Source organism: Salvelinus namaycush, chromosome 12, assembly GCF_016432855.1.
Source record: "Salvelinus namaycush isolate Seneca chromosome 12, SaNama_1.0, whole genome shotgun sequence".
Taxonomy (NCBI): Eukaryota; Metazoa; Chordata; class Actinopteri; order Salmoniformes; family Salmonidae; genus Salvelinus; species Salvelinus namaycush.
In genome coordinates, this window is record NC_052318.1 from 11,877,237 (window position 1) to 11,901,653 (window position 24,417).

At 41.7% G+C, this 24,417-nt stretch overlaps 1 protein-coding gene across 1 annotated transcript; it reads right to left on the reverse strand.

Annotated features, from left to right (window-relative positions):
* Positions 1 to 1,851: 1,851 nt before the first annotated feature.
* On the reverse strand, positions 1,852 to 23,637 carry LOC120056895 (14-3-3 protein epsilon-like). Its single transcript, XM_039005162.1, has 6 exons — positions 23,438 to 23,637; positions 8,772 to 8,971; positions 8,398 to 8,504; positions 7,640 to 7,846; positions 6,120 to 6,256; positions 1,852 to 3,008 (listed from the first exon to the last, which is right to left on the reverse strand). Exons 1-6 carry the CDS (start codon positions 23,499 to 23,501, stop codon positions 2,956 to 2,958), a joined length of 768 nt encoding a protein of 255 aa, XP_038861090.1. The 5' UTR covers positions 23,502 to 23,637; the 3' UTR covers positions 1,852 to 2,955.
* Positions 23,638 to 24,417: the final 780 nt, after the last annotated feature.

The following is a 24,417-nucleotide window of genomic DNA, read 5'->3' on the forward strand; positions in this document are numbered from 1 at the left end:
TGTGTTTGTCCACCCGCCTCTTGAGGATTGACCACAAGTTCTCAATGGGATGAAGGTCTGGGGATTTTCTTGGCCATGGACCCAAAATATCAATGTTTTGTTCCCTGAGCCACTTAGTTATCACTTTTGCCTTATGGCAAGGTGCTCCATCATGCTGGAAAAAGCATTGTTCGTCACCAAACTGTTCCTGGATTGTTGGGAGAAGTTGCTCTCGAAGGATGTGTTGGTACCATTCTTTATTCATGGCTGTGTTCTTAGGCAAAATTGTGAGTGAGGCCACTCCCTTGGCTGAGAAGCAACCCCACACATGAATGGTCTCAGGATGCTTTACTGTTGGCATGACACAGGACTGATGGTAGTGCTCACCTTGTCTTCTCCGTACAAGCTTTTTTCCAGATACCCCAAACAATTGGAAAGGGGATTCATCAGAGAAAATGACTTTACCCCAGTCCTCAGCAGTCCAATCCCTGTACCTTTTGCAGAATATCAGTCTGTCCCTGATGTTTTTCCTGGAGAGAAGTAGCTTCTTTGCTGCCCTTCTTGACACCAGGTCATCCTCCAAAAGTCTTCGCCTCACTGTGCGTGCAGATGCACTCACACCTGCCTGCTGTTATTCCTGAGCAAACTCTGTACTGGTGTTGCCCCGATCCCACAGCTGAATCAACTTTAGGAGACGGTCCGGGCGCTTGCTGGACCTTCTTGGGCGCCCTGAAGCCTTCTTCACAACAATTGAACCGCTCTCCTTGAAGTTCTTGATGATCCGATAAATGGTTGATTTAGGTGCAATCTTACTGGCAGCAATATCCTTGCCTGTGAAGCCCTTTTTGTGCAAAGCAATGATGACGGCACGTGTTTCTTTGCAGGTAACCATGATTGACAGAGGATGAACAATGATTCCATGCACCACCCTCCTTTTGTAGCTTCCAGTCTGTTATTCCAACTCAATCAGCATGACAGAGTGATCTCCAGCCTTGTCCTCGTCAACACTCACACCTGTGTTAACGAGAGAAACACTGACATGATGTCAGCTGGTCCTTTTGTGGCAGGGCTGAAATGCAGTGGACATTTTTTTTGGGGGGGGGGATTCAGTTCATTTGCATGGCAAAGAGGGACTTTGCAATTAATTGCAATTCATCTGATCACTCTTCATAACATTCTGGAGTATATGCAAATTGCCATTATACAAACTGCGGCAGCAGACTTTGTGAAAATTAATATTTGTGTCATTTTCAAAACTTTTGGCCACGACTGTAGTTTCAAACGGGAATATAATTCAATAGTAGGACTGCGCTGCCCTCTAGTGGCTATGTAATGATTAAGGAATATAAATAATTGTGAAGGCCACCTGTACAAATAAGTTTGACCAGGAGGATGCAAAGTTAAAGAATAGACAGATAAATGCTCTACAAAATGCATTCTATTATTTTCTGTCATTGCTAATAGGAAATCATGTCAGCTCTAGTAATTACATTTCTAGTTGCAACATTGTGAACATTTCACCTTATTGCATAGTGAATACACCCCTGACCCTAAGTACAAGTAATCCGTGGGGCTGAAAACAAGATACCTTATTAGATGGCTTCCCAAAAGTGTGTATTCTTCTGTTGCTTTTCCCTCTTTTCTTGATCCAACCTACGCACTCCAATGGAAAATGATCCACATAATCAAAACAGTTTACGCTCTGTTACTGTCGGAGGGTAAGACACTTATTTCCTGATCAGTTCACTGAATGAGCACCTTACCCTTAGATGACAGTAACAACAGAAGGTAAACTGTCAAAGGTAAAACTTATCGGTCTTTGGCTAAAGACAGTACAGCGAATTTGAATCGAAAAATGACACCACAGGTGCATTTTAATGTAAGTTTCTTTTTTTTATTTGAAGTTTAAATGTTAATTTCCATGCTGTGTTTCAGTAAGAAGACAGACGGGGCGTGTGGGTCCAGTCAGAATATCCAGTAGTACAAATCAGATTCAAGCTACACATACTGAACAGAAGAGAAAATAAGGGGGCAGGACAGAGGGAGAAAGAGAACATTCTGGAACAGAGGGGCAATACAAGATAACATAAGCAGGTTTCTTTTTTTAAACAAAGTTTTTTTACAGTGCCAATGCAAACCTGCTTTACCTCACATAAGAGAGATGGAGAAACTTCGCGCTCCTTGTTTCTTTTTTTACACTGCTACAAGCCATCGTCTCTATACGTCAGCAACCAGTACAAAAGCAGCGCTACAGACTGCAGAACAATGCGTGGTCCATGCCTCGGACCTGAGTGGTGATCGCAAAGAAAGAGATGCTCGGGGGAAGTTCTGCTATCGTCACTGATAAGTGTCTGGCAATGAGAGAGGAGAAACACAAAGGGCACTTCGTTCCTTTTAAAAACAGTCAAAAGCCGCCACCATCCCTAATTTGCGACCAAAGGCTTAGACGACTAGAGTAAAGTAGCACGAAGACATCAATCAGTTCTAGAAAAAGAGAGTTACAGCAAACGTTTGTGTTTTAAAAATCAAGTCAGCGAGCGCGTGAACGTTGACGACCGCAGGCAAGCACACTTGGCAACTGATGACACAGCAAAAATGAAAACAAAAAAAAACGTGAAGATAAATGACATGACCCTTACATGGCCAGGCTTGCAACAGGAGATACTTTTTTATATATATAAAAAAGTAACACCCAGGAACAGCTCGAAGCTTTAGCTTGTATATTTTCTCTTGTGTTTAAATGCGGAAGTTATTATTTCCAATGAAATGGGCGATTTTTAATCTTTATTTTTTTATAAAAGAAAAAACCAGAAGAACTGACAGACAGATAGAGAGTGATAGTGAACAAGAAAAGGGGTAAAAGAGCGAGTTGGCATCGGCGTAAAAGCCGAGTTTGGGAGCTCTCACTGACACCATAGTTGGAACTGGGGCTAGCAGGCGGAGAGGGGAGGGGTGTCTCGTATTGGCCGTGAAGTCTCACTGGGTCTCATCCTCCACATCTTGCAGCGCTTCTTTATTCTGTTCTTCACCTGAAGAGAGAGGCACATGTATTCCATTTAATTGTATATTTGTAATCTTCATCATTCAAAGCCAGTGTTATTTTCACCACAAACATAAATGGACAAAAGAAAGTCCAGAGCCCACCCACTGTTACCATAGCAACAGGGAGGTGAGGTTTAAAGTGATATGGTCTTCAGGGGAGGAGTGATTAGTAAAGTTAGGTGGTGATGGGTGAGTGAGATGGGCTGAGGAAGGGAAAGGGGCATACCTAGTCAGTTGTACAACTGAAAGCGCCTTCCACATTTAATCCAACCCCTCTGAATCAGAGAGGTGCGGGGGGGCTGCCATAAATCGACATCCACGTCTTCGGCACCCGGGGAACTGCCTTGCTCAGGGGCAGAACGACAGGTTTTTACCTTGTCAGCTCGGGGACTCGATCTTTCAGTTAATGGCCCAACGCTCTAAGACCACCAGAGTCAAAGACTCCAAGATTAAGGTCCACTAGGTATAGATCTAAGATCTGCTTTCCCTCCCCCAATCATAACCTTTAAGGGATAGTGCTTTGTTCTACTTACCCAAACATACCATTTTGTTTCTGCGTGCAATGTGAAGGAAGTTAGCTGTAGTTTCGAAAACCAATGCTAGAGCCATGAGCATTACATTTATAAAATTGCCATTTGGTGTTCAGTGTATGCCAGCAAAATGTGTGATATGAATGCCTTCAAATCAATGGGAGAGATAACATACCGATACTACTTTCGCTACAAAGGCGTTGGAAAACCCACCCACGAGTCATGTTGCACAAAAAGGTTCATTCAAAACACATTGGTGGTTGGCAGGAGAATGTACATAGTGGCATCAGAAAGTTTTCATGCCGCATGACTTATTGCACATTTTGTTGTGTTACAGCCTGAATTTTAAATGTAATACATTAATATTGTGTCACTGATCTACACACAATAACCCATAATGTCAGTGGAATTTGTTTGTAGAAGTTACAACTTCAAAGCTGAAATGTCTTGAGTCAATAAGTGTTCAACCCCTTTGTAATAGCAAGCCTAAATAAGTTCAGGAGTAAATGTGCTTAACAAATAACATAAGTTAAATGGACTCATTAGTGTTCAATAATAGTGGTTAACATGATTTTTGATTGACTACCCCATCTCTGTATCCCACATACACAATTATGTTATGTCCCTCAATCGAGTAGTGAATTTCAAGCACAGATTCATCCACCAAGACCAGGGAGGTTTTTCAATGCCTCTCAAAGGGCACCGATTGGTAGATGTGTAAAAAATATATATAAAGCAGACACTGAATATCCCTTTGAGCATGGTGAAGTTATTAATTAGGCTTTGGATGGTTTATCAATAAACCCAGTCACAACAAAGATACAGGCATCCTTCCTAACTCAGTTGCCAGAGAGGAAGGAAACCGCTTAGGGATTTTACGAGGCCAATTGTGATTTTAAAACAGTTAGAGTTTAATGGCTGTTATAGGAGATAACGGAAGTTGGATCAATATTGTAGTTACTCCACAATACTAACAAATGACAGAGTGAAAAGAAGGAAGCCTGTACAGAATTTAAAAAATCCAAAACATGCATCCTGTTTGCAATAAGGCACTAAAGTAATACTGCAAATGTGGTAAAGAATTTAGCTTTTTGTCCTGAATACAAAGCATTATGTTTGGGGCAAAACCAACTGAACACGTCACTGAGTACCACTCTCCATATTTTCAAGCATGGCAGTAGCTGCATCATGTTATGGGATTGCTTGTCATCGACAAGGACTAGTGAGTTCTGGATAAAAATAAATGGAATACAGTCATAAGCACATGCAAATTCTTAGAGGAAAACCTGGTTCAGTCTGCCTTCCAACAGATACTAGGAGACAAATGCACCTTTCAGCAGGACAATAACCTAAAACACAAGGCCAAATCTACACTGGAGTTGCTTTAGAAGACAACAACGTTCCTGAGTGGCCTAGTTACAGTATTTACTTAAATATGTATTTAATCCATTTTGAATTTAGGCTGTAACAAAATGTGGAATAAGTCACAGGGTATAAATACATTCTGAAGGCACTAGTGCTAGTGTGCAAACCAGTAACAACACAAATATCTTTATTCTTCACACTGCAAAATGTCAAAAGCCTCAGTAAAGATTTGATAGCTAGCAAATGCCTTTCGGGCCACCTAGGCTGGTTGCTTAGGAAGGTTTCCATAGAGATGGCACAGCCATCTAACTTGGTAAAGAATTAAAGCAGCGAGTCTAACAAAGGTTCAGAATCTACGAAGATCAAAAATAGAAACTATAATAAGGTGCCTAATTAGTGCCTACGAGATGCTACATGCAGTTGGTGTGGACGACAGCACAGTGTTGATGTGCATCAACTGCATGTTTGCAGATTTACGAGTGACTAACAGGGTCCCAAGGATTCGGTGTGATTACTGAGTGTATCATGTTCAGCCATAATAATAAGTGGAATACCTAAACTCTAGCCCAAAACCAGACAGTGTTGGTAAAAATTGCATTGCAGTGAGTAAGACAGTGACACTAACCACACAGCACTCAAATGTTTCGAGTTCCACAACATTTTACTACAGTGTGAATTAATTAACCCGGCGCTGGAAGATGCAGAGAAAAAGTGTTAGTGAAGTCTGATTGACAAAGCAAGAGGGATGCCCAAGACAGGAGAAAGATGACTTACAAAATACATTTCTATCGAGGGAATGGAGTGGGGGGGGGGGGGGGGCGTTGTCCTTAAGAATCTACACAGTGGAAGATGGAGACATGAGAGAGAGCCTTGAACATGAGTACATCTCAGACAAAGGGATAAAGACTGTAAAAGAGAAAAAGGTGAAACAAAAAGATAGAGAAAAAGAGAAATAGAAAGAGAGCTGGAGAAAGATAGAGGTAGCGCTGCTGAGGTTAGAGAAAAACCACTGTGCTGAGGGGGGAGATAAAGGGTGGGTGAGGTCAACTCTCCAACCCTAAGAGCACACAGCACCAGCCCAGCAGTGTGTGCTGTCAATAGGTGGAAAACATCCATCCCCCACGTGACCAGACGCTGCAGTGTGTTTAGTCCTTGAACTGTATTGTTCTACATATAATAGGTGAAGAAGCATGGAACGCTCACCGTCTCCCTGCATATCTGAAGTCCATAGTGTCAGGTTGTCGCGTAGCAACTGCATGATGAGTGTGGAGTCCTTGTAGCTCTCCTCGCTCAGCGTGTCCAGTTCTGCAATGGCATCGTCAAACGCCGCCTTCGCCAACCTGAGGGCAACAGCGTGGGCAGAGAGGGAGGGTCAAAGGTTGGATTTTACAGTGTGTCCAAGTCACATCAACAATTTGCTGAACATTAGTCAACATGTCTTGGTATGGAGCATACAATAACATGTCTTGATAAATAAAAAATATATCATATTACTAGCCAGGACATCAGGTGACTTTAATGTACTGTATAGGAGAGACTATTGCATGCCCAGTCTGAAATAAAGGCATGGGCAGCATACCGCATATACCATATATCAGGGTATTTGGAAAAAGCCACGGTAAGGTTTTTCAAAACCGTTGAAACTATTTCTTTGAACTTTTTCCAATAAATTGTTATATTTGTAGATACTTTTAAGTTAATACCTGCAGTCAACTTGTACAATACGTTAGGACATAAAGCAGACTGCGGTTTTATGTCACCGTTCACTTTATAAAGCTTACCCTAGTTCCCCAGAACAGAAGGAGCCAGTCACATGTTTGTTTGTAAATAGCACAACGGGAGAAAGGAAGCTGGTGAGTCCATAGCATTATATATGCATCGGCGAGTCTGTGTGCGGCGCACGAGGTGATGAAGTTACACTTGTATGCAATTCACTACTAAGTGTTTGCCATCAGAAGTCAAAGAGCTCTGGATGAGTTCTGTACAGCTGACATTATTTCCCCGGTGCTTCCAACTAGCATTTAATTATTCTCCCATCTGCTCCGTGTACACATGCTGCTCTTCCTTCAAAGAAGGATGCATCCCAATTTTTTTCATTTGCACAATCTCCTGTTCACGTTCGCTTGTAAATGTCCACTCACCAAAAATGACATTTGGTAGCTACTTGCTATGCTTGTATAACCTTCTGAGCTGGATTTGCCAGTCTTTGCAATTAGTTGATGTTTGGTTTTGCTGTGATTTTGCTATTTGTTTGTGCTAATTTTGTTCGCATTCGCATTTTGTTCGCATTGGTAATAGAAGCCCAATGGCATTTTGTTGTATTTTTTAACACCCCCTTGTGTGCTATGCCGGTAATTCAATAACTCCCAGGATGAGAGAAGGATGTTATGACGATATAAAATGTGGATACCGCCCAAGCCTAGTAGACATGATGCAGCACTAGATAAGGATGTCCAAAAAACCTAATCAAATCAGAACTCAATCTGTTTCTTTGAAAATGTTACTAAAAGACTAACACCTGGTACTGCAGAAAAACACTCCGTAAGGCATAGCAAAAAATAAATAAATACATTAAAAAAAAATGTAATCAGGGCTCCTGCTTGTGCATTATTACACACTCACAATCGCTTTCTATTTGAAACATGGAGCGTAGATGAGGAAGATGGGAGAGTGGGGAGTGAAAAGACGAGAGAAGAGTGGGGAGAAAAGATGAGGGGGCCCACCTGCATGCGCGGTCGGGGGAATTGAGGATTTCATAATAAAATACGGAGAAGTTGAGCGCCAGTCCCAGGCGGATGGGGTGTGTCGGTGGGAGTTCGATCATGGCGATGTCGCTTGCAGCTTTGTACGCAACCAAGCTGTTCTCTGCCGCCTCCTTTCGGTCGTTGCCCGTGGCAAACTCTGCCAGGTACCTGTGGTAGTCTCCCTTCCTGAGGAAAAAAGGGAGAACGAGACCACTTATTTCAACCTCACAAAACATTCAATCAATCCATGGTCTGCATATGTTAACATATGAATATTCTTAACAGACAAGCATGGCTTGTGGGTTGAGAAAACTCTGCATAATTCTATGAATAAACCCTATGTACAAAAGGGAGCTAATTCTCTTACTGTCATGCAGCCCTTGAAACTGGTATGTGGACACTTAAGCCTACTCCTTGACCAGGACTAGACTTGCTAGAGACTAACCCTGCGTCCCAATATTCCACATTTACCCTGAAGTATGCACTTCCGCACTCCCCTATTTGGATTTTAAAGGATTGGTGTAAGAGCCCTTGCTTACACCAATTGTGTGCTTTTAAATTCATGTGGGGTAGCGCACAAGTGCACAGTTCAGGGCAAAGGGTGAAGCAGATGTTTTCATACACAGAGCGCGAGAGAGCAGAGACACTTTTCTCATGTTACTAGAACAGTCAGGGCATAGATATTAGGTGCTGTGCGCTAAATAGTTTTTCAAAAGCTGTCCCATCCGCAGACGTACATTTTGTAGTAGAAAACCTTTGATTCTCCAGTGTTTGCTGCTGGAATGAGGTGCTTGTCCAGTACATCCAGAATGTCATTACAGATTGATTTCAGCTCAGTCTCCACCTGCAGAGCAGACAAAACACACAACACCTGTTGGCAACAAACTCAAGGAGAACAGACAAAAACAACAAACTCAACTTTAGTCTATTTTTTAAACATAACCCTTTGAACGACCTCTTTAAAAATTAAACATTAAATAAAAGGCCCCAGAGTATAAACCTCTACTTTGAAAGGAACCACACACCATCCCTATCTAACTAACATTTCAACATTAAGCCGCCCTTATCAGGGTTCTCCTCTACTATCACCGTCCACGTTCCCGTGGCTCACCGTTTGCCTGTATTCCCGGATCATCTTCAGTTTGTCTTCGCCTCCTTTGTTCTCCTCCTTCTGTTCAAGGCTGCTGATTATCCTCCAGGACGCTCTTCTGGCTCCGATCACGTTCTTGTAAGCCACCGACAGCAGGTTCCGCTCCTCCACCGTCAGCTCCACGTCCATGCCCGCCACGTTCTTCATGGACTCCACCATTTCTGACAGAGAGAGAAAAGACTGAACCTAAACCATCAAACACCCTGCCTTCAATAAGTTACGAACAATTCGTTCTCTTCTGGATTTTGTCTGTTTTTTGCTGGCAGCAATTACACAAGAACATAGAAAATCTGGACAATGTAGATTTTGGCTAGGGAATAGATCAATTTCTATTATGTATGAATGGAGGAAATGTTCAGAAAGCAGGAAATCCTGATTAATAAAGACAAATTATCCCTGACTGAGAATAACATGTAGGGTTGGGTGGTATCCAGATTTTCATTTCGTCATTCTCTCATTCTGGGATTTATGGCATTACCAGCTTAGTACACAAGGGGGCGCCATAAAATGGGCATTAATTTCCAGAATGATAACAAAATTTGCTGCTAGCTAAATATTTTAATGAGCGCAAAAAAAAAAAAAATAGCCAATGCAGCTCAAAGTTATGTATAGGTAGGAGCTACTGAATATCATTTTTGGTGAGTTTGGACATTTACAAGTGAATATAAATGAGACATTGTGCAAATGAATAAACGTTTGAGACATGCTTGTCTGAAGGAAGAACTCTGGAGGAGCATGTGTACATGCGTGGAGTCTGTAGGGCAACGCGTCTGCCTGCTCTGCTCGGAGAAGAGGGGTAGGCGTAGACGGGCCGTGAACAGAAGAGAAAAGAAAAGCAGATAACTCACCCAAAGGGCTTTAACTTCTCAAACACGGCAGAAAGCGAAACACAATATGATGCCCCTTCACCTTAATTCAACCACTTACTTAGATAACTAGCAAGTTAAACTTAAGGGTTGTAATAAAGTAGAATTCATCACTTTTCACACAGGAAAATATATAAAATGCATAAGAAATCTTGCTGCATTTTGTAAATGCAGATCTAAAAACGCTTCTTATTGCTATTTCTGCTCGGCCTCAGACTAATTTTGTTCTTCAGTTGCACTTCACTTGGATGAGAATTCACAAATGGGCATTCTAAGAGCAGATAGCTACACAACAGTCAGTGTTCTACTTCTCTCGGTTTAAGCAGCCTACTTTTCTCCGGTAAAATGCAATAAACTTTATGTAAATTATTTATTGATAAACAGAAATAGGATGGCCTTACATCGCTTGAAGAAAAATACAAAACCTTGTGTGGCTTCCAGCCAAATAGCGTTGCAATTCTGTTTTCATCTGATTAAAATGAACCCATTTCTGCAGAATGTGATGCACTAAAGTATTTTCTGCAAAGGAAAACTTGCACGTCTATGATCACAATTGAGAGAAAAAGAAAAAAACATTCAATATAAAACGCAACCCGTCAACACACAGCTGGACTCCCCTGCTCCCCTGAAATACCCCACCCAAGCCTGCAGACATGTCATACAGAAAACACAGCACACAGTATTTAACCACGCTTACAGGAACACTGATGGAAATGATAGGTGTTAAGGCTTTGTTGGTGCTTGTGAGATGTAATTAGCAAGTATTTTGGGCTGGACCAACCGAACTTCTCAGCGTAAGTAAAGACCGACTCCTTGAAACCAGGGCTGAAGTGGATCAACGTATAACAGAGCATTTGATCTGGGCCACTAACGGTTCCATAAGCAGTGTGTGAATGAGTCAGGACACTTGCTGCCTCATGAACAAACAGACTTGTGAATCAGTCTATGAATACGCAAATAGCCACTACCACTGTACAGTACTAGTCTATAAGGCTCACCACAAGCAGTTACACAGCCATTACCAAACCTAAAGCCTAAAAAGATGGGCTACACAGCCATTATGATGGAAGATCTGACAAGAGCTACTAGTACGACTGATCCTTATCTTAGCCGAGTACTAGTCCTTAGCCGCACATGACATACCAAAAAGAACCCAAATATCCAAATCAAAAGGAGGAACAGGGGCCAATATCGAGCATTACGGTTTTCCATGCCAGTCATTTCAAACCTCATACCACTGACCTTTAACACCGAGCTTGTTACCAGGCAACCCAAAGGTCAGGGTCTGCACTGGTGTATTGGGGGGGAGACAAAACAATGCTTGAGTTCTGATGTAAGCCAATTTCTTTGAGTGGTTGTAATGTGTATTTTAGTGGTCGCTCTTGTAAAATAGATTTTCATCTATGAGAATAACCTTTATTAAGTATATAAAGGCTGAACGCAACTTCGATATACAAAACCTTAACATGCCACTGCTTTGAATTTAAGTACCATGACTACGGATGTAAATTTCAGTCAATTCTGCTGCGACTAACCAACCCTTATTAACCGGTAAAACGTTTTAAATTCTAAACAGTAAAATGACGTGACCAACAGAAAATACTATGCATGCATGCATGCATGCATGCATGCATGCATGCATGCATGCATGCAAGATAAGGCCATTCTTCATTAAGAACTAAATTAAAACATGCAATAGCAAGTCTATCATCTTACAGTCAAAAGGCTATAGCCTATTATTGAACATGCAACTGCTGTAATGAAGCAGCTAAAAAAACTGTTCTGAACAGTGCACCTAATGCAAGCCATTCCATGACAGATGAACAATTCTGTTTGAAACTTAGAAAGAGGGGGAGTCTAATACAAACAACTAGGAAGGCTTGCTAATATGACTAGCATTGGGCATTTTGTTTCTGGACAATGAAAGAAGTTGATATGAACAAGAGAAATACTGGTTGAGTAATACGTCTGTATAAAATAATTGTCTCCACAATTTTATGGTTGGATTTTGGCTAGGTTACTTTGAAGCAAGGCAAGACATTCTTCATTAGCTTAAGTAAAACATTCAGGGTTCAAACAATTATACTGCCTGAAGCTCACATAGCAAAGTAGTGGGTGACACTCCGATAGCCTGTCTACCACTGACTATAGCCTACACCCTCAAATGGCGAATGGGAGGCACGCGTTAATTACGAGTTGAGAAATGAAAATATATATATTTTTAAATGTAATCGTGGCCATCACGATTGCATTTAGAATTTCTTTATCGCACAATGACAGTCTATAAAAGCACGTTTCATTCCAGTAGCTACTTTGACAGAAGACAAGCCATTCCGCACCTCAAAAAGGCTCTGTATACTGTGCAGGCGTGATAAGATACGTGACTAACGAAAATACATGCAATTTAATTCCACTAAATTATGCAAATTAACCTATAGATCAATAAGCATAACCAGTTAAATGTATTTTCGGTGGCTAACCATTAACATCCCTAGGAGTAAACCAAAATGGAAAAGTTTGCCTAAGATATTTAATTACATTAATCTGTACTCCTTGCAATGCAAAGACAATGAGACTGGGTTTTCATATACGACGACATTCAGGTGGGATCACAGACTACATACATTGTATAGAACAGCATCACATGGCACATCTCTTACATACCCCATAATGACCCCATAAATGACCCCATTTTGCAAACAATAAAACAGATACCTTAATTATCTGTAAAGGCACACACACATGTAAAGGCACACACACCCATCTATATAAAGTCCCACAGTTGACAGTGCATGTCAGAGCCAAAACCAAGCCATGAGGTCAAAGGAATTGTCCGTAGAGCTCTGAGACAGGATTGTGTCGAGGCACAAATCTGGGGAAGGGTATCAAACATTTCTGCAGCATTGAAGGGCCCCAAGAACACAGAAGCCTTCATCATTCTTAAATGTATGAAGTTTGGAACCACCAAGACTCTTCCTAGAGCTGGCCACCCGGCCAAACTGAGCAATTGGGGGAGAAGGGCCTTGGTCAGGGAGGTGACCAACAACCCGATGGTAACTCTGACAGAGCTCCACATTTCCTCTGTGGAGATGGGAGAACCTTCCAGAAGGACAACCATCTTTGCAGCAATCCACCAATCAGGCCTTTATGGTAGAGTGGCCAGAAGGAAGGCACTCCTCAGTAAAAAGGCACATGACAGCCCGCTTGGAGTTTGCCAAAAGGCACCTAAAGGACTCTGACCATGAAAAACAAGATTCTCTGGTCTGATGAAACCAAGATTGAACTCTTTGGCCTGAAAGCCAAGCGTCACATCTGGAGGAAACCTGGCACCATAGTGGTGGCAGCATCATGCTGTGGGGATGTTTTTCAGAGGCAGGGCCTGGGAGACTAGTCAGGATCGAGGGAAAGATGAATGGAGCAAAGTACTGAGAGATACTTGATGAAAACCTGCTCCAGAGACTCTCAGGACCTCAGACTGGGGCGAAGGTTCACCTTCCAACAAGACAATGACCCTACGCACACTGCCAAGACAATGCAGGAGTGGCTTTGGGCCAAGCCTCTGAATGTCCTAGAGTGGCCCAGCCAGAGCCCCAACTTGAACCCGATCAAACATCTTTGGAGAGACCTGAAAATAGCTGTGCAGCGATGCTCCCCATCCAACCTGACAGAGCTTGATGATCTGCAGAGAAGAATGGGAGACACTCCCCAAATACTGGTGGCAAGCTTCATACCCAAGATAACTTGAGGCTGTAATAGCTGCCAAAGATGCTTCAACAAAGTACTGAGTAAAGGGTCTGAATAGTTTTGTAAAACATGATCTGTTTATTTTTTGTGACTATGGGGTATTGTGTAGATTGATGAGGGGGGAAAAAATATTTAATAATTTTTAGATTTTTTTTTTTTAAGTCCAGGGCTCTGAAAACTTCCCAAGGGCACTATGTAAAACATCACAGCACAGTTAAAAAAATATGGCTCATGTTCCATCATAGTTATGACTAAAAACATCTTGATGCAATGTATATCAAAATAAAAATTACTTTATTCTTGCTATGTAACTGCAAAACCAAAAATATAAGTGCCAAGTATGTAAAATGTGTGTAGTAGAATGTACTTGTAACAAAAGAAAAAGCTGTAAAAACAATGTTAATTTTTGTCCTCAGAGGGGATGCCCCGCCCCAAAACAAATATGTTTTAATGGGTTATCCAAGTCCACAACAATGCTTAAACCAAATCAGGGGACCACTTGAAATCTGGGGGAAATGTTGGGTGTAGTTACCCTTTAACATAGTCTGAGTAGCAGTCTCTATAGCCAACATTCCACATCCTTGAACATCTAATCAAATAGCTACCCAGACTATTTATTGCCCCCCTTCCTCTTTTACACCGCTGCTACTCTGTTATCATCTATGCATAGTCATTTTAATAACTCTACCTACATGTACATATTACCTCGACTAACCAGTAGCCCCCTGTATATAGTCTCGCTATTGTTATTTTACTGCTGCTCTTTAATTACTTGTTACTTTTATTTCTTATTCATTTTTTTGAACTGCATTGTTGGTTTTACGGGCTCATAAGTAAGGATTTCACGCATGTGATGAATAATATTTTATTTGTCATTGCCGAAAGGCCAGTCTCTTTGGCAATCTCAATGTTCAATATGCGCTGGATTTACGGCGGAGTTGCTCATTGGTTGTTGGAAATAACATTAATATTTACATGAAAACATGTGGAGCCTCGGGAAATTGTTTTTGACTTATAAATTCAAATTCTAAACTTTTAGCTAGACATGTTGTATTTTGAGGCCTGAAATCAAAACGAATACATTTGGAGGTAGGTATTGCAGTATGTATTGTTGTAAACTTATGAAGAAAAAAAATCATTCTTAACTGGATACCGACGTGTTCTGTGGAGAAAATGATAATGCAAATAATGAAACTGTCATTGGAGGATAGCTGTGCGGGGGATTAAATCCTGTTCTCCTCAAGCTCAATTATAAAATGTTCATATTCGAAGATCACAGAAAGGCGAGTCTTTTCAGCATATGACATGGAGTAGAATAGCTAAAGATTCGATGCTCGACTACTAGTGCCCGGGAAGAGCAGCGGTACTACGGTATCTCTACAGAGAAAGAACACTTGACCTGTGACTTCGATGAGTGGGCTAGAGCCGTGCTCAGACAGTGACCACTCTCTGGATTGACACAAAATGTAAAAAAGGTAGGACAGGGAAATGAAACAAACAAGATTTCAGGATATACAGTGCTTTCAGAAAGTATTCATACACATTGTTGCATTACAGCGTGAATTCAAAAATTGATTACATGGATTTTTTCTCACCCATCTACACACAGTACTCCATAATGACAAAGTGAAAACATGTTTTTAGAAATGTTTACCAATTTATTGAAAATAAAATACAGAAATCTAATTTATATAAGTACTCACATCCTTGAAAACTTTACTTTGTAGAAGCACCTTTGGCAGCAATTACAGCTGTGAGTCTTTCTGTGTAAAACCAAGAGCTTTCCACACCTGGATTGTGCAACATTTGCCCATTTTTATTTTCAACATTCTTCAAGCTCGGTCAAATTGGTTGTTGATCGTTGCTAGACAACCATTTTCAAGTCTTACCATAGATTTTCAAGAAGATTTAAGTCAAAACTAACTTGACCACTCAGAAACATTCATTGTCTTCTTGGTAAGCAACTCTAATATAGATTTGGCCTTGTGTTTTAGGTTGTAGTCCTGCTTAAAGATGAATTAATCTCCCAGTCTGGTGGAAATCAGACAAGGTTTTCCTCTAGGATTTTGCCTGTGCTTAGCTCCATTCCATTTCTTTTTTATCCTGAAAAACTCCCCAGTCCTTAATGATTACAAGCACACCCAGGATGCAGCCATCACTATTCTTGAAAATATGGAGAGTGGTACTCAGTAATATGTTGTATTTGCCCCAAATTTAAACACTTTGTATTCAGGGAAAAAATGTAATTGTTTTGCCACATTTTTTTGCAGTATTACTTTAGTGCCTTGTTGCAAACAGACTGCACATTTTAGAATATTTGTATTATGTACAGGCTTCCTTCTTTTCACTCTGTCAATTAGGTTAGTATTGTGGAGTAACTACAATGTTCTTGATTCATCATCAGTTCTCCTGTCACAGATATTAAACTATGTAACCGTTTTAAAGTAACCATTGGCATCGCGCTGAGCGGTTTCCTTCCTCTCCGGCAACTGAGTTAGGAAAGACGCCTGTATCTTTGTAGTGACTGGGTGTATTGATACACCATCCAAAGTGTAATGAATAACTACACTATGCTCATTGGAAAACCTCCCTGGTCTGTGGTTGAATGCGTGGTTGAAATTCACTGCTCAACTGAGGGACCTTACAGATAATTGTATGTGTGGGGTACAGAAATCAAGTTAAATACTATTATTGCAGAGTGAGTCCATGCAACTTGTGACTTGTTTTGAAAATGTTTACTCCAGAACTTTAGGCTTGCCATAAGAAAAGGGGTTTAATACTAGACACAATAAATTTCAGCTTTTCATTTAATTAATTTGTAAAAGTGTTGAAAAACACAATTCCACTTTGACATTATGGAGTACCAGTGACAAAATCTCAATGTAATCCATTTTAAATTCAGGCTGTAACACAAAATGTGGAAAAGTTAAGGGGTGTGAATACGGTCTAAAGGCACTAGATTGTAGAAATGTCATGTGTGGGGGACCATGGCGCTCAGGACACACAACAGCTGGCCTTCCATGCATGTGTGGAAGCATCACGTTTAACTAGTGCTCAGCTACTCTGCTGCCCTGATTAGCATGACTCGACGTATTCAGATTCATTTTAATGAGCACCGCAAGAACACTTGACGTGTCTATAAAAAAAATAACATTGTTAACTGTTCACTCTAAACCCAATTAATCAAGGAAAGAAGGAATACTACTCCATCCCTGGGGGGGGGGGGGGGTGACAGAGGTGGATTGGGGCAGAGGAGTTACCACCACCATTACAACACCACATTGGAATTCATTCAGGTCTGTTGAGTGGCCAGGACTACTGAGGCTGGGGGCAGTGTATAAGTGCACTTCGTCAAAGAGGCAGCGGCAAGGAGGGGAGGGAGTAAAAAGTAAATGAGCAGTCTCTGCAAAGATCCCCACTAAGCAGAGAGCCCCTGTCTGAGCCATTTGCACAAACATTGGGTCTAGATGACTCGCCTGAGCTGGAGAGGGGTTACGTAAAAGAGAGTGGCGCACTGGTGCCTCGTCTCCTCCCGTCCTTCAGCCCTTATGTCAGGGGGGCTGCATAGGCACATACCACCAGCTCCTACACCCCCACCCCTCTCTCTCTGGTCTGGCTCGACCCCAGCTGTACTATCCGCCTTGCACATTCCTCTGTGCCAAAGGGGGCTCCAGGAGGAATGGCCTGTTCCACAGCAGGCCTGCAGGGGTGGGGGGGGGGTGTCAGTCTGGCTCTGAGCCCCTACAGGGGATTGTCCCCTTTCAGGAGGCCTAACGACAGGAGGGGTGGGGGGTGTCGCCTCTCAACAGTGGCTAGAGCTGGTAGAGAACAGTATCCTGTTTCAGAGCAGAGCAAGAGAGACCAGACTGCCTGGCCCGTGTGTACCGCTGGTGAATCTTTGATAGTAAAATCTAGAAAACTGAAATCAGGTGCTACTACAGCAACTAATGGTATGTCTTTGTATACAGTAGCATTCAGACACCTCGACTTCATCTACATTTTGTTACGTTACAGCCTTATTCTAAAATGGATTAAATAAATGTTTTTCCTCAATCGTGGGGAGAAAGGCCTTGGTCAGGGAGGTGAGGGAGGGACAGGGAGGCTAGTTAGGATCGAGGGAAAGATGAAGAGAGCAAAGTACAGAGAGATCCTTGATGAAAACCTGCCCCAGAGAGCTCAGGACCTCAGACTGGGGCGAAGGTTCACCTTTCAACAGGACAACCCTAAGCACACAGCCAAGACAACGCAGGAGTGGCTTCAAAGTCTCTGAAGGTCCTTGAGTGGCCCAGCCAGAGCCCGGCGTTAAACCCAATCGAACATCTCTGGACAGACCTGAAAATAGCTGTGCATCGACGCTCCCCATCCAACCTGGCAAGAGCTTGAGAAGATCTGCAGAGAAGAATGAGAGACCTCCACAAATACAGGTGTGCCAAGCTAGTAGCATCATACCCAAGAAGACTTGAGGCTGTAATCACTGCTAAAGGTACTTCAACAAAGTACTGAGTAAAGGGTCTGAATACTTATGTAAATGTGATAGTTTACATTTTTGTATACATTTGTAAGCTTTGTCATTATGGGGTATTGTGTGTAGATTGAGGGGGGGGAGACTATTTAATACATTATATAATAAGGCTGTAACGTAACAAAATGTGGAAAAAGTCAAAGGGTCTGAATACTTTCTGAATGCACTGTATAACCCAACGACACCAGTCGGAGAGGAGCGTGAACTAAATGTTACTGCTTCTACGGTGAATGCTGAGTACTGCACCTACAGTATTGCTTCGGTACTGCAGTTTAACTGCATCACGGCCGAGAAAGGTAATTCCCGTTGACGGCCCCATAGAGAAGTCAAATTTTAAAAAGGCCTAACAAGACACTAGTCATCACCTTTGGGAGAAAAAAAACATGCATTAACTTATTCAAATTGTTGCCCAGGCCACTCACAGCCGAAGATATTAACATTTTATATTCATGCTCTGAGGTCATGACCCCAGCTAGCGATGGGAAGTGCCGATTACTCCACCTGTCTTTCCAGTGCGCACTGAGTGCTTGAGTGCAGGTGGAGTAATCTCAGTAAGGAAGATGGCAGCAACTACGGAACTGCGTATGCTTAAGTGATTAGATTTCGTTGAAAACAAGAGTTGGCCATATTTGAGGCAGTCTTGTTCTTATTATACCTCAGTGGTCCAAATTCACATTTCGCCACACCCATCTAACTAGCTGAGAGTACCTGACGCTGTTCATTGAGTGTTATTGCTAGTCAAATCCTTGGGACATCCCTACACTAAACCCTAACCATAACCAAACCCGAGCCTTAGCCTTCACTAGGGATGTTAACGGTTAACCGTTTAATGGGTTAGCCGCCAAAAACACATTTGACCGGTCATGCTTATCGGTCTATAGGTAAATTAGCATACTTTAGTGGACTTAAATTGGTAGGTGTATTTTTGTTAGTCATGCATCTTACTTATCACACGCATAGCATACAGAGCCTAGCTTGAGGAGCGGAATATCCCATCACCTGTCAGACAGCGCGAAAGTAGCTCCTCGCTGGAGTGAAAGTGCTTTTGTAAGCCCAGTCATTGCACAACAAACTCTAAATGCAATCGGGTGTTAAAGGAGCTATTTTAATTTATCAACTGGTAATTAAAGCACGCCTCCCATTTGCCATTCGAGTGAGTAGGCTATAGTCAACGGTAGGCAGACTATCAGCGCGTCACCTACCACTTTGCAATGTGAGCTTGAGGCAGTAATTGTCTGAAAGCTGAACCTTTGACTTTACTTCAGATAATGAGGCATGTCTTACGTTGCTTCAAAGTAGCCTTGCAAAAATCTATCCATAGAAACAGAGGCATTTATTTTATAAAGACTGCCTGATGCCATTAACTAGCATTTCTCTCCTGTTCTGTTGGTTTTCATATCAACTTCTGTTGTCCAGAAGCAAAAAGGCACAACCCTAGTCATATTAGCAACCCATCCTACTGTAGTTTGAGATTTTCATCATCGTCACATATGGAACATTAACCAGTTAATGAGGGTCAGTTACTTGGCAGCAAAATTTACAGAAATGTGCATCCCTAACACTTACTGTAAGCATTTTACACTGAACAAAAATATAAATGCAGCATGTAAAGTGTTGGTCACATTTCATGAGCTGAAATAAAATATCCCAGAATGTTCCATAAGCACAAAAAGCTTCTCAAATGTTGTACATCCCTGTTAGTGAGCATTTCTCCTTTGCCAAGATAATCCATGCGCCGGTCAGTTGCGTCATATCAAGAATCTGATTAAACAGCATGATCATTACACAAGTGCACCTTGTGCTGTGGACAATAAAGGCCACTAAAATGTGCAGTTTTGTCACCACACAATTTCACAGAAGTCTCAAGTTGAGGAAGCGTGCAATTGGCATGCTGACTTCAGGAATGTCCACCAGAGCTGTTGCCAGAGAATTGAATGATATTTTCTCTACCATAAGCCGCCTCCAACGTCAATTTAAAGAATTTGGCAATACGTCCAACCGGCTTCACAACCGCAGACCATGTGTATGGCGTTGTGTGGGCAAGCAGTTTGTGGATGTCAACCTTGTGAAGAGAGTGCCTGGCCCATGGTGGCGGTGGGGTTATTGTATGGGGAGGCATAAGCTACGGACAATGAACACAATTGCATTTTATCAGTGGCAATTTGAATGCACAGATACCGTGATGAGATCCTAAGGGCCACTGTCGTGCTATTCATCCGCTACCATCACCTCATGTTTCAGCATGAGAATGCACAGCCCCATGTCGCAAGGATCTGTATACAATTCCTGGAAGCTGACCATTTCCCAGTTCATCCATGGCCTGCATACTCACCAGACATGTCACCCATTGAGCATGTTTGTGATGCTCTGGATCGACATGCACAACAGCATGTTCCAGTTCCCACCAACATCCAGCAACTTCGCACAGCCATTGAAGAGGAGAGGGACAACATTCTACAATCAACAGCCTAATCAACTCATTGCAAAGGAGCTGTGCCGCGCTGCATTAGGCAAATGGTGGTCACACCAGAGACTGTTTTTCTGATCAAAGCCCCTACCTTTTTTCGTGAAGGTATATGTGACCAACAGATGCATATCTGTATTCACAGTCATGTGAAATCCATAGATTATGGCCAAATGAATTTATTTCAATTGACTGATTGCCTTATATGAACTGAATGTAACTCAGGGCCATCCCAAGGATCCCGGACAGCAAGGACCATTCACTAAGGCAACGCCTGCAGTGAGAGGCAGTGCTTTGCCAGTGGCTAATTTTGTGATTGATCTTTTTCCATTCAAGTGACTACTACCAGAACTCAGTGGTTACAGCCCTCCTATCAATGAAAACAGCTAAATACCAAATAAAACATTGCAAAACTTCCAGGAACGCTTGTGAAACAGACCAAGCCGGGGTTTTAGAAGTCAATGAGAGAAGGGAAAATTCTTCCTTTGTTCTTCATTTTCACAAAGTCTAAAGCCACAACCTAGATTTGAGCCAATGTATTAACTAGCTGAACATGTTATTACTCCAATCTCATGAAAGTGACAAACTGACATGTTTCTATTTTTGTCAACAAATTTATATTGAAGGAGGGTCTCTGATTTGAGGGCCTGCACATGCAGTTTGGTGCGAGACGACCATTAGAAACACGTCATCGGGTCTATACATGAGCTTAGCTAGTCAACTTCGCCATGACATCGCCTACAAGTGTGCTCTGGGATTTCTATTGGAGAAGCAGTTTTAGCCTATCTTCATACTGTACTGTCTTTGCCAATACCTTGAAAATGTGTCCTGTTGTTTTCCAGCTGGAATCAGTGCAGTTTGTCCTCCTTTCCCTACAGTAACAGTATTCCACATTTAAAAATATTTGTGGTTCTCCTAAATTGTATGTGGTGCTTACATTCATGTTTTTTCCTCAGAATTAGGAAATCTTTAGAGGTGTGGTACCTTGACTGTTTATACCGATCTAAAACAACACAAATCTGCGATGCTTTAGGCGAGAAAGAAGCAGTTAAATGCCAGAGAAAGATGCGACTGATGCACATGGGAATCTCTGGTTTGTCTCACATTCAGAAACTGAGATATGACCTTCTAAAGTTGAGGAGTCAAAGATATTAAGACTTGTGTGAATGTTGCCATCAATTGAAGTAATCACTTTCTGTAAAAGAGAATGTTTAATTAAATTGAGGGCTCATATAAATTATCATAAAACATTTGGTAGCTGAATAACATTTGGGGAAAATTGGGTCTAGACTTTATTTTCCTTATCCATTATTATTAGTATTATATAGCCTACCTAAAATATGTCATGAGTCTTGCTAAACTAAATAGAAATAAGCTTCAAAACACAGAGACCTTCAAATTAAACAAAATCAAGCTTTTGGTGTATTTAATATAGACTTCCATAAAAATAAAAAAAATAAAAGGGGCGGAGTGAGCGTGACATTTTTCAAATGTGAAAAACGTGCCCTGTAGAACAAAGGTTGGGAGCCCCTGTATGGCAGAGATCCATATTACAGCAAACTATAACTATCCCTAGATTTGACTACAGCATTATAACAGTGTTGCTCTATTGTAGAAGTATTTAAACCCCACTAAGGGCCAATGAATGATTAGTACAACAGTTCATTGATGTGGACACCATTGTAAGCCAGGAGCCAAGTAACTAACCCAAGCTTGCCATGTCAAAGCCTGTAACATTGTAACCATATTTGTCTATGTTAGCACGTGTTATCCAACTTGCACTAATAAAAATAAACGACAAATGAAACTTAACAGCTCATTTGTCAAGGTACTGACTGGCTAGCTGAAACGTGTTGCACTGACTGGCTTGGGATAATGTAATGAGCCAACATTAGCTATCCCTGTAACAACCACACCCACTCGGCTTGCCAGGGACTGCGTTCTTTCCACGGTTAGGCTAATAAGGTAGCTCGCGCTATCTAGCTAGCTATAACATTAAACAAAACTGACAGCTAATGTTAGCGTGTTGAGTTTAATGTTGGCTTGCTAGCTAAGTTAGCTAGCTAACTACATGGCTCTGACGTTAGCTATCTAAATAGCGAAATGTCTCTGGTCGGTAGCTAATGTTAATTGGCTCTGGTTGATATACTGTTTAGCCAATCATGTCAAGGCAACAGTTAGCTAACTGGCATCTATAGAGAAAACTAATACCAAGATAATTACCCAACGTGTACTAGCTACTGTAGATAGCTAACTACATGTGTTGTAGAAAACCCGAAACCCAACCCACAAAGCTCTGTCGTCGCAAATGGGTTTGACAGCCTGTGTGCGCGCACACACACACACACGATAGAAAGTTAGCTAGCGTCAAGACCAACTAACTAGCTAGATTTACCAAGCTGTAGTTGTTTATCTTATACTGTCACAATAACTAACTATTTCATCATAAATCAGCCAATTGTTTTAGCTAGCTAACAAATTAGCTTGCGGTAACTCATCACCATGGTAGCTAAAGTTGTACAGTAGCTAACGTCTCCTTTATGCATATTATAACAGTTAGCCGCCATTGTACCACAGCTAACGTTGCTGACAGGCTATAGTTCACTAGTTAGCAATATTAGCTACAATATAATAGCTAGTTAACGTTAGTTGTATATCCATTGAGGGCCAACAACGACGTCGGAACTTCGGCACCACCAGCAGAAATAACCAACGGGTTTCAAGAAAGTAACTAGATATAGCGTATACTGAATGACACATGCTAACGCTGAATGCACAAAAACCCAGTCATACACATGTTAAACATTATTGCTAACTAACATTATTCAGTCAAACAAAACCACTTCTCTAAACGTTAAATGACTAGTTCAGAAACCCTCTTCTCCGCCATTTTGTCTCTACTACGATCTCTAACTAACCATCTTCAACCCACCTCGAAGCCCCCCGTTAGTAGAGTGGGGGGGGGGGGCAGAGGGAACACGCGAATGAGACTGAGGCATACTCCGCATAGACAGTATATCTCAGCCCTTACCATCGTATCTCTCAGCTTGTTCGGCGAGTTTGGCCTGGTATACTAAATGCTCTCGATCTGCCATGGTGTTCGGGATCGGACTGTCGATGGAGAGCGGATCGAACTTATGTATGTCTGTCTCAGTCGGCGGTTCTTAGTGGAGCAACTGCAGCGTCCCCACTCTCTAGCTACCGGTAGCAGCAGCACTGGTGTAAAGATGGCGTCGGAACTCCATCCGGGAAACCAACGCAATCCATGACGCCACCGTGCCCCAATTTACATATCTTTATGACGTCTAACTGTAATCCAAAAATCTGTTGAAAGTTAATGTGATACACATATTACTATTAAAAATATGTTGTTATAATATAATAATTTCAGCATGATAGTAGTGTGTATAGTTCACACAACAGTCATTCACATTTTTGTATTCGGCTCTGGTTTACACCTTTGACTAGTGATGGGGAAAGTGATGCGTTGAGTCTTTCCAGCCAATTGTGTTGAAAATAGGTTCATTACGTGAGGCTTTGGTAAACAGTGTACACTAGTGCCACCTGCTGGTGATAAGAAATTAGAGCAGCCAAATCATTATAGATGATGTCCAACACGCTGTAGCGAGTGCACAGAATAGCCTTTTAGTCTTCTACCAAAAGCAAAAAGGTTTGACAAAATGAAGCTTGGGACTTCATTGATCACGTGTTTCTAATAAAGTGATATAGGCATAGGCACACTACTTTGAATGAAACTGCTTAGCGATTTTGACGCATGACTCTGAGGTCCGGTACCAAACGTAACATCACTACCTTTGACCAGACAGACACACAACTCCTTATCATTGCTGGAATCCATAATGTTATTATAATCTGATTATTTAAAATCAGATTCAGTACAGACAACCCCAGACCCAACTCATCAGAATGCCTCCACCCCATGACCTAACTGGCAATTTAGATCAGTCTGATGTGGTCCTGATGATGTATTTTTATTATACAATTATATAG

Coding starts and splice junctions, on each gene's coding strand:
- LOC120056895 (XM_039005162.1), bottom strand. CDS start 23,501: ATGGCAGATCGAGAGCATTTAGTATACCAGGCCAAACTCGCCGAACAA. Junction 6,257..7,639: donor TCCCCCGACCGCGCATGCAG/GTGGGCCCCCTC, acceptor TGTTGCCCTCAG/GTTGGCGAAGGCGGCGTTTG. Junction 3,009..6,119: donor TTCAGATATGCAGGGAGACG/GTGAGCGTTCCA, acceptor CTCTCTCTTCAG/GTGAAGAACAGAATAAAGAA.